Here is a 20,297-nt window from a genome sequence, read left to right on the forward strand (position 1 = left end):
AAATATGGAAAAAGGGCACAAGAGATTAATCTCCTGTCATGTTATAGACTACAGCATATTAATCCAATGCTTTACAAGTATCAAACAATCTATATCTGCAACTCCTGCGTCCAGCAATGTTTCTCAGCCCCCTACATCTTCCAGAACAATACCATTATTTTTCTATCCTCGTGAAATAAATGCAGGAATGGTGGCCACTGGAAAGTGTTGCATGAGTGATATTATAGTTAAAACCTGCTTGACCACAGAAAGGAATGCATATCACTATAAACCACACTCTGACTATACTCTTGACAGGAAATTTAGAGAGTGGAAACCAGAATTTACTCTCTGATGTCAAAACGTATCTGTGTCTGGAACATGACACTCTCTAGGATCCCACCTCTGCAGGTGACCCTAACTTCTGACCTTCTTGATGAGGGGGAATAAACGAAGACAATGATACAGTGGGGATCAGGGTACTTAATTCATTTTATTCAACTAATGTCAGAGTGATGCCTGCATAGATGATTAGAAGGGGGTCAACTGGGACCATATGTTAAAAGAAGGTGATAATTCATTTCTATTGGACAATATGCAATAACAAAAGTAATAGGAAGGTAATCTTAAACCTTGTCTTGGATTTCCACAGGCGAAACAAATAGAATTTGTTAAACTGCTCATTTATATAAGCCCACAGCTACATTTTAAGGGCAGCTCAATTTATAGAAGTGAAAACATCATGTGAAACCCCCCTCTGATGTAGATGCAGGAAGAGTGTAAAATAAAGATGCAGTGTAAGAGAGAGAACAAGACAAAGCAAAAGACATAAAATGAGTTAGAAGGACAAAGACAGTGACAGATAGACACAGACAGAAACAGGGGAGAGAAGAGAAGCCAGATTTAGAGATGGGATGAAAAAAAAAAAAACAAGAGAATAGTGAGGAGAGAAGCAGAAGAACAATGGGCAGAGACACAGCCTCTTCTGGCCGCTGCAGACCTCAGACCCTGCAGAGATTCCTTTCATTAGGCTTTAATAGTATGCTGCCGGCTTGCCATTCTGACCTGCGCTCTGTGCCGGTAATAAGAACGGCCTTCAGAGCCGGACCAAAGCAACAGAGCTGCTTGAGAGGGGGAAGATGGAGAGGGGGGGTGGTGGAGCGACGTGGAGGGGCATATGAGCCGATGAGGTTCACTTTCAAATTGACACGGGGGCGTTACATTTTCACATTCTTGCTCACTCTGCCCACACTGATAGGAGAGGGAGATGGGGGAAGAGGGAGTTTTGTCTTTTTTTTTTTTAAATCCCCTCAACAAGTTTCTGTTCCCAGTGACCCCTCTGTCTCTGGTGAGGGAGGTTATTTTAGTTAACAACAGTCCCGTGTTACCAGAGCCCTTCTTCAAGATGTGTTCAAGGTGGTAGATTGATCTTCTGGCCTCTTCAAGCACATGACAACACCTGACAGGTACATGTGTTCTTATATTCATATGTGTATGTGCCACCTCTACAGCAAGAAAAAAAACCCTGTTTGCTGAAAATAGTTGTCATTTTCAAATCTGTACTTCTGGACCCTTACGGACATCACAGATGCCTAAACCAAGGACAAAATGAAGGCCATAGCTTGGGTCTCCTGTGAACCACTTAAGAGCACAAGTTTCCACTGGCTTCAACACCTTATATCCATCCCCTTGAATGGAAATGTCACTGTGAAATTAGCTGCCCAGAAGCCATTGCATTTACCAGCACTGTTGTCTCTACTTAAGTCTAACAAAGATGCTTCAATTCTTTTTTTTCTCCCCTTTTTAGGCTACAATGCACACGTAGGATGATAATAATTTCTCTTAACCTCCGATGTCCAGTCCCAAACTCGTTCCCCTCCTATCAGCCGTTAATGAGTCACCTCCAACATTACATTCCATTGGGGTAGTATGCATGCCATCCAGTGTATTGTACTCATTTATTTTCTGCTTTTTCCACAATGGATGTATTTATGTTATGGGGTGAAGGGGCATATTGCATGGAGAATAAGTATGTGGCGTCAACAATAACAGTGTGCATTATTCCAGTGCTAATACCCTGTCCTGCTGATGTCCTTTCTACATATCACAGATGGGCTCAGACAGGGGAGAGCGGCAGTATTATGCCTCTGCCGAGATCTTCCACTGAATATATTACCATGTGATAGGGGGAGATGTCTCACTCCCTAACACACACACATACACACACACTTGTAGTGTTGGGCCAAGAGAGCTGCATATGCCCCAAACATACAAGCATGGGCTTCATTAATGAAGTGCCAGGAGGAGAGGGATAGGGATAGGGATAGGGATAGAGAGAGAGAGAGAGAGAGAGAGAGAGAGAGAGAGAGAGAGAGAGAGCACGTGCGTGTGTGTGTGTGTGTGTGTGTGTGTGTGTGTGTGTGTGTGTGTGTGTATGAAGCAGCCGGGGGGGATTTCCTTCTTTAAGCTTTCAGCTCCCACTGGGCTTAGCTCGACTGTATGAACCCTGATGTGGGCCTGCCTCTAACACATGGCGTCACGCATTCACACACACATACACACACACACATACACACACACACACACACACACACACACACACACACACACACACACACACACACACACACACACACACGGAAACACATGGACTCTAACACATGGACATACACACAAAGAATGTATACATTGAAGCCCAGCAGGGGAGCAACAGTGCAACACTGGCTCCTAAACATTTGGCAGTGGACATCTCATTGACAGATGTACATGGAATCTAGCAGAGAGGGTTAGGTCATCACTGCACCCTCCTTTTCCTCCCTCTCCCTCCCCTCCCTCTCTCCAGCCTTCTCTCCTTTTACACAACACCCTATTTGTTCTGCCACTGCTTCTCTCTCTGTGTCTGGCTGGTGGCTGCTGGTTGTGCCATGCATGGGGTAGTTAAGGAAAAATGCATGCAAATTGAGCCACATCGTTATATGTGTGATAGCTCTGTTGGCAACAGCAGTATGTGGTTCGGGTAAGTCTGGCATCTGATACCGTAAATATGAGCTCCATGGTTGACAGGGACAACCTGTTTCCAAGTGTTGATGCGCTCTTTCTTCCTCTGTGACTGACACCATAATACTGAGCGAGTTTGGCAGCGTTCTCAAATATAATATACATAAATTTTGGAGCATATGTGCTGAAGCATTACAGTCCACTCCGCATATGTTAAACCCAACAAGGGGCTTTGACAAATGGGTGTTAAATTCAAGTTTCCATTACGAAACAAAACAAGGTGGAACAGTGTCTAACCACATGACTAACAATCTCCCTGTTCCTATTCTAAAATCTCTGTTCCCTTACTGTGGCCATGTGTCTAAAGACTGTTTCAAACAGGCCACAACAGCAGCTACATTTAAGCATTTTTAAAATCTCTGATAAACAAAGAGTGCTTTGATTGAAGCCAGAGTTTAACTTTGTGGCTGTTTGATATTTCTTTCCCTGTAGAGTTGTCTTCGTCTATTGTTTTTTGCTGCACTGACACCAGTGCTCCAATTCTGAAATGTGGAAAACTTGAATCTTTTGACTCACCACCTGTTAACCATCTTACAGCGTGCCTTTCAATCCTCAATATCCTCAAGAGTGAAAGGTTTACACCTTTGAAAATGTTCACAACAATCTCTCTTTTGCACATATCTGATGATTCATTGACCAGGTAGAAACTAACTCAAATTCACCCTGAATTTATTGTACTTTGCTTTCAAAACAATTCCTCCTTGGAGCGGATTGGCAGAGGAGCCATATGCAATAAGTGCAGTTAGCTAATAGGATGAGTGACTTGTAGGATGGGTGCATCTGTAGCTGAATCCACTACTGTCCACCTGCAGCTTGGGAAAGACAAGCAGCCAACGGCTCTTTACCCCACTGCCAAAACACACCATTGCTTTCTTTTTCGCCAGTCACTGGGCGATGCTGGAGAGATGTGAGCAACGGGGCGTAAAAACACTTCCCCTGCTCTCGTCTTCCACCACCCTCCTTCTCCCAGGAAGCGAGCCCAGAGGTCAGCGCAATCAAGACCCATGAGCAACAAAGGGCCCTAGTTAGGCGTCCAGCTCAGTGCCCGAGCAAAAGGCCAGCTTAGTGGGGCAAGACTGTCCATTAGGCAAGACCCTGGAACACCCCAGGGATCTGAGGTGAAAAGGGTTAGAAAGAAGAATAAAAACACTATCAACCCAGACACACACACACACATATTCTCAAAGACATACACAGATCATATGAGGCCTTGTTTGACACTGCTGTCACGGTGCAGTGAAGGGGAAAGACGAGAACCTGTGACACGCTGAGACATCACACACATACATGTACGCAAATACACACACACACACACACACACACACACACACACACACACACACACACACACACACACACACACACGACAGACACATATTTAGGCCTATACTTCTCTACACACGCAAACAAAAAAAGCCTTGAATTTCCATCTTTTTCATCTCTCAGTTTCCCACACCTTGTGCCTTGCTGTTACAGCTTCATATAACTGGCTGCAGCAGCACCCAAAGAGCTGACAAAATACTCACAGCTCACCACACAACATCACCACTTTTCTGTCTCCTATCTTTTTGGAAGATGGGTGGGGGAGATGGCTTTGTCCTTGTGAAAAGCCTGTGCTCTGACAGAGTTGCTGTATTTTTCTGTGCAGCATCATCCCCTTCACAGCTATCAATACATGCCTTCCTCTGTCAACCACACTCAGCCTATATTAACTTTATAATGCAGTGAATTAGTATTTCTTTGAATATATCACCTATGTCACTCATTTGTGGCATTTCACATCTAAGTTTTACAATTAGTTGGAAACTGCAGAAACAACCCGAGTAAGGAAGTCATTTTTGAAATCATCAGGGGATTTTATGTTGGGTTTGTAAACCTTGAGGCCACAAAATTTACTCTTTACATAGAAAAACATGTATATTTTTGGATTTCTACAAACGTAACGTTGCATTCCTAAAACTTTAACTGCCAAACTTACTCTGTCTACTTTTCAATACACTCCACTTTTCTCTCATTTTCTCTCACATTTTGTAATTCCACATGCCTCTCACCTTCCCTTCATCTTTCTACCTCCCTACATCATCACTTCTTCACCTCCTTCCCACCTTAACTGTCACCCATTTTGTCATATCTCTTTTCAAACCCAGCTAGTTCCCATTCTTTTCTTTGTGTCCTCTTGGGTCTACCTCTTCTCCTATACAACTTTTCTACATTGCTCCCTATATAAGGTCTCAACTGGGGCCACATATCATTGTCTTCAGGTTAGCGTCCCTGGCCCCTTGCTACTGCACCCACCTCGACTTCACCACCGCTCTCGACCACTATCTCCTTCTCTTCTCAGGGTCAACGCTCAGCTCCCTCAGGGCTGAAGCCACCAATCATGTCCGCCAGCTCCTCTCCTTTACCTCAATCCCTCAGACCACTGCTCCCTCACCCATCCACCCGACCTCTCCTCCAAAGTGCCCCCTCCCTGCCTCCCCTACCCAGGCCCAGTCCAGAGAGCAGTTGGCCACCAATCACAGCATGTCAGATGGGCTGTCCTGATGGAGCATGGTGTCAGAGCAACACTCAGAGTTGCCGAGGTTGAAGCCTCGAGAGACCATCAGCCTCTCTTGTTCGCTCCTTTCTTTGTCTGTCCCTCCCTCACATTCTGTCTGACTGATGACACCATGAGATTTTGAGCAGAGATCTACATACAGGACGACTTGAACGGGAAATAAGTTCAGTTCAGGCTGAAGTCATGGCAGCTCAAAAAACTTGACAATGGTTAAAAACTAAATAAGCAAGATGACAGGAATTTATAATATATCTATAAAAGAGACAAACAAAATATACTTGGAAACGATTTACAGCTGTTAAAAACATGGCTACAGGCAGAACAACTGGTAGACTGTTGCTATATTTGCCTTATTCCCATGTCTAATATGCCAAAGCATGATGACATGACTTTTAGTTAAGACGCTGACCATTCTGCTACAGTGAAGTGTGATAGAAGCAAATATTTTTTACCATTTCAAAAACCTGCTGTAAACATAAGGTATTGGTGATAGAACCAATAGAACCAAAGAACAAGAGCTTCTAGGCTCCTTTTTTTGCACAGAATTGTAACATTGATGCAAAACCTACATCGAAGAAGAAGCAAAAAAATTTCCTCCATTTAAGAGCATTAGTTCAAAATGCAATTTAGCATCGAGACATGGTGTGTCTTCAGTAAGGTGTAAGGGGACTGGAGACAGAATTTGCTCTCTTCACCACTTGGCAATGTATAAAGTCGGAAGAAAATTGCTCATATACAGTCCTGAAATGCATTTAATAGGACAAATGAATTATACATAGCAATGCATGTGAATTAAGTCATAGATGTTTCCTTTTAGGATGGAATCATACCTGCTGTAGCCTTGGAATAAATTAAAAACAGCATGTCATGTGGTCAACTTGAAGCAGTATGCAGCAGGAATATCAAAGGTTCCCGATTAAAATGTGTGGAATAGCCATGGAGAGTTGAGTTCAGCTTGTGTTAGCTGAGAGAAGACCTTGCAGTAAAATCTATTCATAATTGAATATTTTCTTTATTTCTCTCTGGATATTATCCTGCAACCAGACTGGCAACAACAAAAAAATGCAGTTTGTGGAAAAATAAGATACAGTTTTTGGAAACAAGAAGGTTGATGAACTGGGGAGGGGGTAAGAGATACAAAAGGGACAGAAGGATGAGGGATACTGCAAAAGTAGAAAAATGGACTGGAGACTGGCAAACAGGGAAAGATTAACGGGAGCACTACGATGTTTGACCAGAATGACGTGTAACAATGATATGCCAGGAAAGCACACATAATGTTATCTCTCTGTGCATGTGAGTGAGCGCAAGTATGATATGCAGGTATACTGGGGGAGGAAAGCTACTTGTAAACTGTGAGGAAGGAATGTGCAAGAAAGCAAAATGGAGACAAAGAGGAGGAGAAGTGTACGAGAAGATAAAGTATAACCAGAGGATAAACAGAAAATAAACTGCACAAGAGTGCGAGCAGAATATGAACTAATCGTATGTATTTCCTGGGAGTAAGAATCCTATTTCATCCATTTCCATGGAGCATAGAGAGGTGGCAGTGTCTATTGAAAGGATCTTCATCAGGTAGACAAGCTTTATTAGAAACACCATTCTAACACTCTCTTTACTCTCAAAACAAACTCAACTCTTCATCGCATGCATCCCACAGGATGGTGGAAACATTATTTTTCTGCTCCATGTTGACATGATTGCATCACATCCTTTCTGCAGATTTGTCAGCTGCACATTCACGCTGCCAATCTCCCGTTCTACCACATCCTTAAGGTTATCCACTGGATTCAGATCTGGTGACTGGGGAGGCCTCTGAAGTAAACTGATTTCATTGTCACGTCTGTGACACTAGTTTGAGACAACTCGTGCTTTGTGACATGGTGCATTATCATGCTGGAAGTAGCCATTAGAAGATCTGTGGTCATAAACAGATGCACATGATTGGGAACAATACTGTGATAGGCTGTGGCATTCAAACCATGACTGATTGGTATGAAGGGGACCAAAGTGTGTCTGATGACACCTTTTGTAGTTTTTTGAGTTTTTGGTCATTGAGTAGATACTAGTATAATATGCTTATAAACCATTCTTACTTTCACCTGTATAAGCATCTATGAATATTTCAGTATTTGTTATGGATTATCTGGTTTGGGACTTCTGATGGTCAGAAAAACACAGATGATCTACAAGTGCCTTTAAAAATTCTGTCAAATCAGTTCAAATGACTTACACAAATTCTGAAGGTTACCAGACTCTCAATGAGATACGACTCAACAGAAGGACACAATGTCACATTAAGTAGAATGTGAACTACATCCAGTGACGGTGAGAACTAATATACAAAACACATAGTTATGGACCTTGAGGATTCAGCTAAATGACTTTGTTCGTTAAACCCTTTAAGTGCAAAGTGGGCTGACAGCTGTGATGACTATGCATGAGAATGACACGGCAAATATCACCAAAGCTCAAAACTAACTAACTAAAAAAAAAAAAAACATATACAGTGTATGAAGACAAAAACATAAAGAAATACATTATTAACTACTGGAGGCTGTTTGCCTTAAAAATATGTTTGTGTCTGTTGGGCTGAAAGGTGCAGCAGCTTCCAAGACTGTGTGGAGTAACTTAACATTTTTAATACTGTGGAGTTGCTCACAGTCTCTATAAGTTTTCAAATGGTCTTCTGTTTGTGGAACTTGCTGAGTGTTTATCATATTATCCTCTGTTCTCTACGGAGAAGTGGGCCCTATACACACCACACTGTGGTTAGCTAGAATTAACTGGCAGAATCATTTTCAGTTTGTGTATGTGTGTCAATGTGCCTGTGTGTGTGTGTGTGTGTGTGTGTGTGTGTGTGTGTGTGTGTGTGTGTGTGTGTGTGTGTGTGTGTGTGTGTGTGTGTGTGTGTGTGTGTGTGTGTGTGTGTGTGTGTGTGTGTGTGTGTCTGCATGTGTGCGTGTTCTGTCTACTGTGTTTTTCCACAACTTTGGGATGAGATCTGAGAGGAAACGGACAGATTTCCATCTGTCTGCTCCATTTGCAAAAAAAAAAAAAAAAAAAAAGGAAAAAAAAAAGCCCTTCTTGCGATTCAAATATATGCTTTAGCCACCTCTCTCTTCCCCTCCCTCTCTTCCATCTCTCCCTCTCTATCCAAGTGGCATCTGTAGATGACCAGGGCATCAAGAGTCTCAGGGGCTGAGGGAGGAATATGGGGAGCAGGAGGGGAAAAAGAAAAAGAGGAGAAAAAGAAAGAGGGAGCAAGCGCCTCTCACTTCATATTTCCCCAGCACCACCCCGGCGTGCCAGCCAGCCTGCAGTCTGTTCTCCTTTGAGCTTTCTATTCTACCACAGAACAGAAAAAAAATCAATTCATATTTCCATAATCCACACTCCTGTCTGTCTTCATGTCTTCGCCTCTCCCCCTCCTTCCATCCCTCTCCCTCTCTTTCTCTCTCTTTCTGTCTCCTTCTCTCTCCCCTTCTCCCCTGGGGTAGACTAACCCCTCCACCCTGATCCTACGGCCTACAAATGTCATTACGCTGAGCAACAATAACGGCCTAAACAAAAGGAGGCCTTGCTCTGAGCTCTGAGCTCTGAGCCCCTCTACGGAGACTGTTGGCTGCTGCTGCCATATGCTGGCCAGCTCGGGCCACAGAAAGAGACAGAGACTGTGGCTACAGAGGACTCCAGCCTACAGCCCCACAAAGGAGGAAAGGAGGCCTAATCCTGGTAATGAGGCCCGTGAATACAGCCTTTATGTATACAGGGGAAAGGGCCAATCCCTCTGTACACAGCACGCTAACTAGCCATCTTAAGGGCCATCTTATGCACACAAACGATCTGGTCGACAACAGAATGAAAGAAAACTAAGGTTGTGGGGGGCTAAGACGAGGAGACACGCTGGAGAAGAAGGATGAGGCAGGCCCATGTCAACACATACACCATGTTTACACATTTTTTGGACACTATATTGTGTATGTATATATATATATATATATATTTTGTTTTTTATTTTTCATCTCTCTTGGATTCGGCTGCTCTTTTCACTCCTCTTCCTTCACTACCATTTCCTATGCCTACCTCTGTAATTCTGTAATTTGTTGCTCACACTCTCGTTCCCTCACTCCCTCTACCGCTTACACTGATAGCATGCTCTGGTTCTTGTGGGGCAGGCAGACATCGCCTGAAGCATCTTTTTACAAGCCCGTTTATTCCTCAAAGTGGATCAGAGAGGCAGGAGAGCTGTTTAAACTCACTGGCTTGGTTGCTGTGTTAAGAAATAGTTAGCCTAAAAAAATATTGTTGCCTTTCTCTCTTTCTTTTCTCCTTTTACTTGTCCATTTTCTTCCCTTTCACTGGTGGGCTGCGGCAGTCATCTGTTCAGTGATTTGCTCCAGGTCCTGTTTTGTCCTGTGGCTGCTCTTGGCACAGAAACAATACGCTGCATGTCTTGTTTTTTTTTCCTGTCATATCTAACTGTCAGTGCAAAAATCACATACACACACACGCACACGAGCGCGAGCAAGCACGCACACACACACACACACACACACACACACACACACACACACACACACACACACACACACACACACACACACACACACACACACACACACACACACAGCCTGAGAAGTCACAGCAACAGAGAGCAACATTCATGGTGTCATCACATGCTGAAGCAACAACAGGAGAATGATTCAGTCTAATCCACTTAGAATGACATGCACAACATAGGAATTAATACTCATATTATTACAGGCTGTGTGGTCGTTTTCATCAAGTTAGATCTAAACTGTTGTGCTTTGAAGGTGAAGCCAGAGATAAAAGAAAAGAAACAAAGACATCCTGCTGAGACTGTGGATTTTTCTAAGAGTAAAGAGCGGGCCTTTTAAATAAAAGGCATATTAAATCAAATATAAATTATTCTAAAGTGTGCATATCCCCCTCCACAAGACAGCTGATAAGATTTATGACTGGCTTAGAGGATAATTCAGGTTTATGACAACAGTAGTTTTGGCAATCATTTCTATCACTAATGATAACTTGGTACTCATCAAGTTAAATGCAGTGACATCACTAAAAAGAAGTCAGATAAACACGAGCATTAAAACAAGAAACTGGTCGAGAAAATCTCCAACTTTTGATTGGCTGATACCAATTATGATACTCCAACTCAGAGCATCAAGTACCAATCTCATACCAGTGCTTTTCTTTTCCCAAATTTAAAATCTGTTTACCTCATCTCATGGAACTTATTGGAATGATTTGTATGTAAGGTAACATGAGGCCAGGGACTGCGTTGGCACTAAAAACTGAGCAGCCCAACACGACAGAAAAAACATTAACAAAGAAAGTAAGAAAGTAAGAAAGAAGAGTAAAATATTACCCCAACTATCTATTGTAAACATCCATTACAGGTTACAGACAGTCTTTCTGGTTAAACTTTGACCCACTGTACTGACCATGGTTGTGCGTACACATAATAAAGGAAACTGCGAGCATTTTAAGAAGACTTAGTTTCACTTTTGCCTCCAAATGAAGTGGTTTAGATAATCTCACTTGTTGTAAACTGTTAGCTTGTTGACAACCTGTGATCATTGTGACTGCTTGTGTTCCTTGCCTGTTTAGAATTCATTCTAGTAATGTTTCTGTGTTCCCAGATCTCTGCTATTTCTTTGGTGAGTACACTGTTATCATAATAGAAATGTAATGTACAAAAATAAGAAAAATGTCCTTATATGATTCTTCAGCCGTACAGACTAGTAAGAGATATTAAGGCATAAACCTGCAAAAGGCAGAACATAGTGTGCCGAAAAAGTACTGCAAAACAGCTGCAGATTTTGCTTTCAGTTTTGAAAATGAACCCGATAATGCTATAAATGTGAAACAAAAGGAAGCAGGCAGAGTAGGACAATGAGAGAGAAAGCAAGAGATACAAACAGAGAGAGAGAGAGAGAGAGGGGAAAACAGAGGTGTGCATTCCTGTCACGGTTGCATGATAATTACTGATTCGTCGGTTATTGAAGACCTGCTCACTGCTTTTCATTACCAGCAACAGACGTACAATGAGACAGAGAGGAGCAGGAGAGAGACAGACAGAGAGAGAGAGAGGGAGAGAGAGAGAGAGAGAGGAGAGGAGGCACAGATAGGGATGAGGAGGAGAGTGGTGGTGGTGGTGGTGGTGGTGATAGGTGTTGGGGGAGGTTACCACAGGATGGCAGGGTGAGTAAGGGCATTAGGAAAGGAAGGGAGATGGGAGAGGAGGGAAGGTAGAGGTTGTCTGTAACAGTGAACGAGTGAGAGAGTGAGGTTCGGAGGGAAAGAGAGAGAGAGAGAGAGAGAGAGAGAGAGAGAGGAAGAGAGTAAGAGAAGTATGAAAAAGCAGAGTGTGTTCCAACCTGGTCTGTGTGGTCCTGGGGGAAGCTCCACAGCACGGTTGGATCTAGAGGTAATTGACAGACAGCATTAATCAGCTGGTGAGAAACACACCGTCTTCGCTAGCTGCCTCAGAACACATACATATTAATGAGAGGGGTGGGGGCAAGGGTGGCTGCTGCGAGTCTGTGCACGCACACACGCAAGCACACACACACATACACACACGTATATACTCACTTATACACACACACACACACACACACAGCAGCGCACAGTGAAAGACAAGAGAGTGTGTGCTGTAAATATGCAAATCTATATTCTCAGTGTAGATATGATATCTTATATTATACACCAAATCATGCACATTTAAGAAAGTCATATCAGCACATACTCCAGTTTATTTGCTTAATTACTCCTACATTTATACAAGCCTGGATAATTGCTAGAAAGGTAAAACCTTAGCTGAAGGTTTATTATTATAAAATGGGTTCGTTTTTGTTTTTAGCTTTTTTTCAGTTAACAACATTAGTGCTGAGAGATTAGCCAAGCGGATTAACAGATTTGTAGATCTACAGTAAATTACCCAATTCTGATATTCTCAAATTACTATTATGTGTGTAACTGCAACCAGGTACAAAGAGATTATTACGAATGGAATATATTTTGGGAGGTTTGGGCTGCTGATCGGACTAAATAAGAACTCTTATGACAAAACGTTTGGTAAGCAGTGAGGTATGTGTCATTCCTTCTGCCATTTTATAGACCACATACTAATTGATTAATAAAAAAAAAAAACTGATTGATTGATTAATCCACGGTGAAATAATCATTAGTTGCACTCCTAGAAAACCTAGAACACAATCACAATTTAGTACAGGTTATTCATGTTTAATATAAATAATACAGACACAGGATACACACATTATTCTCTTATTCTTGATGTGTGATCTGTTTATCAAAGATAGGGTGAGCAAATTTACACAAAAATATACCAAAGTGCATAAAACTGCAATATAATTATTGCCTTAGTGTCACTCTTGCAACATGTTAACATTTCCCATAAAGCTAGCTTCCAACCTAAAAAGTAAGCCTCGTTTTTCTCAGGCTCATACAATGTGGTTGAAAGGAAGCAGCCACCCAGCTATTGCCTGAACACAGGGGTCTCTGGTAAACATGGTTTCCACAGCTCCAAGGTCACCCTGTGACCTCAGCAGGAACAGCAAGGGTTTGAAGAGACGACTTCTCGCATGCCAGGTTCACTGTCATGGACATACAGCAGACCTACAGGCTCATGAACACACCTGACTTCTGCCTCAACAAAGCCAGCTGAGTGAAAGTCAAACTGAAGGCAACAAACCTTTTGATAGCATAGGTACTCCAGTCAAAAACAACAATCACTGTGAGTTCAACAGGTGTAACCTGTGAGGTCGATGTATGACCAGTTTAACAAGGGTTATATTTGGCTATGATCCTACCCTAAAGCGTACACCCAAAAACTGAATGTTGACATTATAAAGCCAGAAGAAAAACCACTAAGAGGATATGCAATAAACCACAATGTGTAGAGTAGCTTGTAGTAGCAGGCTGTCTGAGAGAGAGTGGGGAATACAATGGACAAACGGATGACAGGACGCAGCAGAATCCATGATGCCTTACATAATCCTGTTGGATAATTTCATGGGCCCCATCTTGAAAAGAGCGGCACAGGAAAAAAAAAAAAAAAAAAAAAAAAAAACGCAGCAGTGCTCAAAGCTCTACACTCCAACTCCTACCACCACCCCTCCTTCTCCCTACCCTATGATCTGCCACAGTTAGGGCTATTTTATGCTGATTTACTGGGTGAGAGGATGGGAACTGCTGCTGGAGAATTATACAGGACAGAGGAAAAGGGACAGGAGGTACGGAAGAGAAGAGGAAAGGGGGGGTGGGGGGGTAGGGGGGTGGCCTGTTGTGCTCGGTGTTTGTAACTTTTGGCAGCTCTGCCTACTTTCCACAGTCATTGGCCAGGTGTGCATCAGTATGAAAACCCAGGATGGTTCTAGGTGGAAAGATGAAAACTTTTCTTCACATTCCACATGATCCTGACTGCAGCGCCTGAATTCAAGATCAAGTTCTGACATCAGCTGCAACTGATGTCTGCCGACGCACAGCCTGCATTTAACACACAACAGAACATGTAGAATATAGCTGCCTATTACCTGTAAATGCAATAATCTACTTTAGTAACCTTTAATTTATTTCTTATTCCAGTGATTACAGTAGTAGTACACTACTACAAATCCCTCAGCATGATGAATAGCTTAATGCCCTAGATTTTAAGATAGCCGCTCTAATTAAGTATTTACTACTCAGCTTTTCTGACCTAGTGAAATTGTACTGCCACTTCTGCTCTACAGGCTGTTTTATTCTGTTCTGCTCTACCATCTTTCATTTACCTGTTTCTCTCATTTTTTCTCCATTTCCTGTCCTCCTCGCCTCTCTCTGCTTCCCGTACTTGCCTCAATTTTCTTTTTATATCTTCCACTTGCCCCTTCATCTCAACCTCCGCTGCATCTCTCTGTCCTCTTCACTTTTGCTGCTCTCCACCCCCCAAGCCCCTTTATTTTTCTCACTCTCTTGCGTTCAAATGCCCCTCCCTGCAGACGTGCTGGGCGTGTGGTGGACGCGAGAGGGAGCCTGAAGGGGGGTTAAGGCTGAAAGTTGAAGGTTACAGAGGTGAAGAGGACCCCTGCTGCTCCGCCAGGGGACACAAATGTCACTATGACAGATCCTGGACTGGTTAATCCACCCTCCCCTTTTTTTCAAACAACCCCACCCCCACCCCCACCCCCACACCCCCACACCCATACACACACACACACACACACACAAAGCTCTGTGACACTGACCAAAAAAAAAAAAAAAAAACACAATTCATTTCTGAATTCTGCAATACCAATGTAAACTGTGAAATATGCGAAATCACTTTATTTTGAGCACATAAAATATATCTGAAGTGCAAATTACTTGTTCTTAATTTTCTCAGTTTAAATGTCATCACAATTTTTCAACACTTGACTTGCAAGGCAGGGATTCTGGTCAATACATTTCTGTCTGCGGCCTCTGAGGATTTGGACTTTTTGGGGCTGTGGATTTTACAAGTGCACTGTAGAAATGTTTTGGCTCGGTCGCAAGGTCATAAAACATTTTCTGCATGCAACAGACAACGGTAGCTGTCAGTTACTATAACACATGACAAAGTTGGAGACACAGGGGTTCTGGAGGACCCCTGTAAAGGCATATGCAGGGATGTGCTCATAAATACACACAAATTCATTCAATACATACAAACAAACAAACGTAAACACATGCACAACTAATAGCATTTACACAAATGCAACTCTACAACCACTAGAAATGCAATGCCTTGCTCAAGGATACTTCAGTTATCTAATTGTCTGACAAATGCCAAAATACATTACCTGCAGTATTTCTGTCATTTCTTTAAAAACAATCAACCACTCCCCGCTTTTTTATACAGTTTTCATACACGTCTGCTACCTCTTTGTCCATAATTCTGTCATGCTAACCATGCTGTGTTCAGCCTGCCTGCATAATACACTGATTTGCTAGACATCGGCCTCTCCCCCACCAATCTCCATCAAAGTCAAAAATGCAAAGGATTGAAAACATTGTTTATTGTATTTCCTACAGTTGACAAAATCTATAAAGAGCTGTTGCAAACCGTATGAAAACAGTCCATTTGATGTGACACCAGTGGCAGCTGGAGTGACAAGGGGAAAACAACCTATAGCATATTTCAGCCCGGTGGAGTGTAAACAGATCCTGTGGGTGAGAATTGAATTGAAATCACCTATATCGAGAGTTAGATTCCTCCATTCACACCCCAGGAAATGGAGGTTGGGTAAATGTGACGACAAGCTCAGGGAGCGACCACTGGTCTCTGTTTGCAAAGTGCATGTAGTGTCTGTGTGCAAATGTGTACTGTGCAACTACATGTGTGTTTACAGATAGATAGCAAGCCCGGGAGTGAATATTTACTGTACAGTAGCATGTCCATTGATCCCTGAGGGCTTCAAGCGTGGGTGACCTCCAACGGTAACGATGGGGGCAACATGAAAGCAGCCCTGAGCCGTGACACAGATACTGGGGAGGGAGGGGGGAGGGAGGGATTTGGTGGTGGTTGAGATGGTCAAAAATCAATGTTTTTGCTATTCCTAAGACACCTGTCTTTAAAAGTCAGAGGAGGCGAATGAGCGAGGAGAAAGGAGGGTTAATAGGTGAAGGGTGCTGGGAACTGAGAGCAGGGCATCAGGGAAGGAGTGGGAGGAGGAAGGATGAAGTGAGGGAAAAGAAATGGATGGATGCCTAAGAGTGGGAGGTCGACCTCCTCTCTCTCGACTGAAACTACTTCCTTCCTACCTACTCAGGTGGCTCATTAAACATGATGGGATTAAACAGAATAAATTAACAAGACATTATATGTGCGCTGAAACATGAGGAAAAACAAGAAATAAGCCTACCCCCTTCATCTCTCACTTCTTCAATTCTCTGCATAAATCTGTCTACTGGCACTTCCAAGTAGGCTAAAAATGAAAAATACTGGCATCTTCATCTTGGCATAAATCTATGCTTCTTGGGATTTCCGAGTAGGCTAAAAACAAGCTGTTGGCAGAGGATGTCATTCCTAATGCTGCCCTAATGCTGCTGGCTGGAAGAAAAAGTTGGCACATAGCACTAGTGTATCAGAAAAACCGCACACTGCCCATCGCTGCACTGCAAGTTATTCAACTTTAAGCCATTTTGTCACTAACCTAAAAAAGTAAGACCCAACTAATTTATTTTGAATAACGTAAAGCTTTAAAAAAATAGCCTTTGCAAAATGCCGGGAAAACCCTATGATAAACATGATATATACACCCGCAGTGCATGCACAGTGTTTCCATAGGATCATCTTAGCAGCTCAATAACAGTGGCCTGAATGCATGGTTTTGGCTTTAAAACTGAGAGAAACTTCAGTAAAACACAAAAAGGCCTAACCCTAAATCCAGTGTGAATACACATTTAGATGAAAGCCTCTAGTTTATAATTCTCTATACTATGTGAATCAAACACAGACTTAGAGCCCTCATGGCCATCCAGTGTTCTAAAGGCATAAAAAATGCACTTTTTTCACCTTATTCCATGAACGACTGAATGTGTGTTGTGAGTGAATAGGGGGCCTGTTTGTTAAGAGAGGCCAAATCCCATATGGTGAACAGCAGCTCCTCTGGTGAGAAGAGAGGCTGTGAAAGCCACCGGCAGCCCCTCTCCTCCATCCGTGCTCCGGAGATGAAGGGATGTAGCGCCTGCCTCTCCTTGTTCCTCCTTTCTCTCGCTCCCTTTGCCTCCTCTCCTCCCTCTTTCTTGGCCAGGGGTTAAACTGCTGCACTCTAACCTTCTTGGCAATGATTTCATTCACTCTGCTTCTCTCGCTCGCTCTCTCATCTCTGAGAGAGATTTATTTCACAGTATGTAGTGGATTAGGCCCCCCTCGTATGCCCCCGGACAAAAGCATTGTTTTAGCACTAGCCTGTTCGCTGTAACGGGAGGAAGCTACCGCTACTAACCATCCACAATACGGCCATTGTGGACACAGGGCTGGAAGGACCCTGCCTCGGAGGCCGTCTAGACTTTGAGCCCGGGCCGATTGGAGAAACAGAGGGAGAAAATCCCATCAGGCAGTGGAGTGAAAGTTAACTAAGGTAACCTGCTGTGAACCTGATGAAGATGTCAAGCCAACATATGGCAAAAAATGTCTATTGTCAGAACAAGGAGCTTTCTTCCCTCTGAGGGAGGGTATGGTGGAGGAGGAGGAGACGAGGGGTGGCTAAAGAAGACTAGGGGGGCTGTACAACCTAAAGGAAGGAATAACTGTGGTGGTCATCGTTTTACTTCTGGATCAGTAGCCTTATTCTGGCTGGGAGGAGGCCCAACCCCTCCACTCACAATTAAAGGAGTAAGCAGATTAACTGGCGTCTTTCAAAGGCCAGCAGAAAGAAAAACACACTCACAGACGTTTAAAACATTTTTTTTTTTCCTTTTGCCTATCAAGTCTCAGATTGCACACTGCAAATGGCATTACATTTCATGCTGATTTAGTGAGCAGAGGTTTTGAGAAAAGAGAAACTTCTTAAACGATGATATGGTCCTTAAATTTACTAATACTGATTGGTCACACCATGTTGTTACAATTGAGGACTTGGGACTGACAGAAATAGTGAAAGCCTGATGGAAATCGTTAACCAACTCCATTCAATTACAACAGATTTATGTTTGATATTAAATTGGCGACTAGATCTCAATTGAAAAATGACATACTAATGCAAAACATCCAAAACAGGTATATTTCTCATAACATTTCTTATAATAGACACTAACAAATACATCACAGCACTGATCTAGATTAGGTCTGTAAACTAGGTCTAGATTTGCAAAGGAGTGATACAATTTAATTCCAGTGCTTGAAAATTTGAATAAACAAAAAGAAAACAACCTCTAAGGTAGAGCCTGCTTTACCAGCCAAAAAAAATCAACTGGCAGGCTTCACATGTGAGAGATGCTGGCCTCTGGGATTTCTAAGCCATTTCTACAGCTACATCTGAAGAAGATAAACAACAGACTCAGCCTCACTGGAAGGAGAAGAAAGAAAGAGCTGCATGGTGATGATGTGACCCTATTAATGCCACATTAGTTGTTCCTTCTTCCCAGCTTTATGAGAGAAATGCTTCAGTAGGATGAGCTGGGAGAGAGACAGAGAGAGAGGGAGAGAGGGAGAGAGAGAGAGAGGGAGAGGGGCGGGGGGGCGGAGAGAGAGACAGAAAGAGAGGAGTGAAAGCGATACTGTCTCCAGGCTAGTTGGGATGCAACCCAATTTCACAGCTTCACGAGTGAGTGGCACAGCATATGGATGCAACCTTTGTGACAGCCTCTGTGTATCACCACATATCAGCGTTGATATTCCCAGTCAGATTCCATACTGGTCCAACATTATGTCAAACACCAGCTCCGCATGACTGCATCTTCAACACAACACACAGGCAGCATGTTTGTTATGGGGGGGGGGGGGGTGTTAGCCTCCTAAGATAAGAAAAAAACAAACCAGTGCCTCCTGAGACAGACTACTTTCCAACTTTCTCTCTACTGCATGATGTTCAGTTGCAGCAGAAATCAAGTGTGCTTACATTCTGGCCTAAAATCTAAGATATAATCATTTGAAATCTGAAATCTAGATGTTAATATTGTCCAGATACATGGGGAGATAGAGAGGGAAGACTGCAGCAGCACAGGTAATGGTGATTCCATCACTGGAACCAACACTTCTTCATGTAATCATACATATCTCTCCATATGGTCCAACCATCTGCCTCAGTCAAAAACAACAACATCTATAAAGGCATAGCAAATTAATATCTCTTTCATTAAGCTAATATGCATAAAAAAGACACGGATATAACCTGTAGCAAGAGTAGAACTCACCTCATGAGGTAAGTTAGCTTTACTTTTACCCTGAACCGTGTGGAAATTATCGTGGAAACTTTTGAGGTTGTTTTTATGCCTGGACAAAGACTATTTGTTATGATTGCACACTGTTATTGAAGCTTTACTGTCAAAAAGGAATCCCTGATTTTTGGTGAGGCCTCACGTGCCAGAAATGGCACCTTAGCCTGATGAGTCTGACAAAATGTAGTTTTTGGATAGACACAACTCACAAAGTTTAAGAAAGCTGTAGATGAGGTCATTGTCAGTCAGTTACACATGCTTAGGGGAGAGTTCCTTTTCTAGTCTTTGAGGTGGTGGTTGCAGCATCACAGAAAACACTGTGTGCAGCGCAGCAGCTCCTTGAGGTGTGGAGAGGATCGATCTCAGTTAATGTCATATGGCACAGCACCCAGAGGCAGCCGTGTGGTGCTGATGACAGTGTAAAGCCTTGCCTTTGGCGGCTACATGCTCGGTGCTGCAGAGCTGTGATTTGAAGTTCACATGCAAAGGCTGACAGACAGACAGCTCTCAGTCAGGCAGGCAGATAGTCAGTGAGTCAGCCAATCTTTCCACAGGGATGACAATACATCTGTATCTGTTAAAAGCGTACAATAGCACCTAATCCTGAACACATTCACAGGGGTCTCAGTGCTCTGCAGGACTGATGGTGAAAATGCTAACAGAAAAATACTGGGCAAACAGTGTAGAACCACTGAAACTCAAACATACGTACACAAAGACACAAAATCCCCCAATGTTTCACTGGCTTCAGTAGAAAAAGCAGAAGGAAGGTTTC

General features: G+C 42.9%; 1 protein-coding gene across 2 annotated transcripts in view; it reads right to left on the reverse strand.

Annotated features, from left to right (window-relative positions):
• Window positions 1-20,297, reverse strand: part of dennd1b (DENN/MADD domain containing 1B) — a 106,107-nt gene that overhangs the window by 73,981 nt on the left and 11,829 nt on the right. For both annotated transcript variants that reach the window (XM_056377721.1, XM_056377722.1), the window contains exon 3: window positions 12,001-12,044. In XM_056377721.1, the coding sequence (XP_056233696.1) occupies window positions 12,001-12,044 (44 nt within the window). The remainder of the gene's footprint in view (window positions 1-12,000; window positions 12,045-20,297) is intronic.

This window comes from Seriola aureovittata, chromosome 6, assembly GCF_021018895.1.
Source record: "Seriola aureovittata isolate HTS-2021-v1 ecotype China chromosome 6, ASM2101889v1, whole genome shotgun sequence".
Lineage (NCBI taxonomy): Eukaryota > Metazoa > Chordata > Actinopteri > Carangiformes > Carangidae > Seriola > Seriola aureovittata.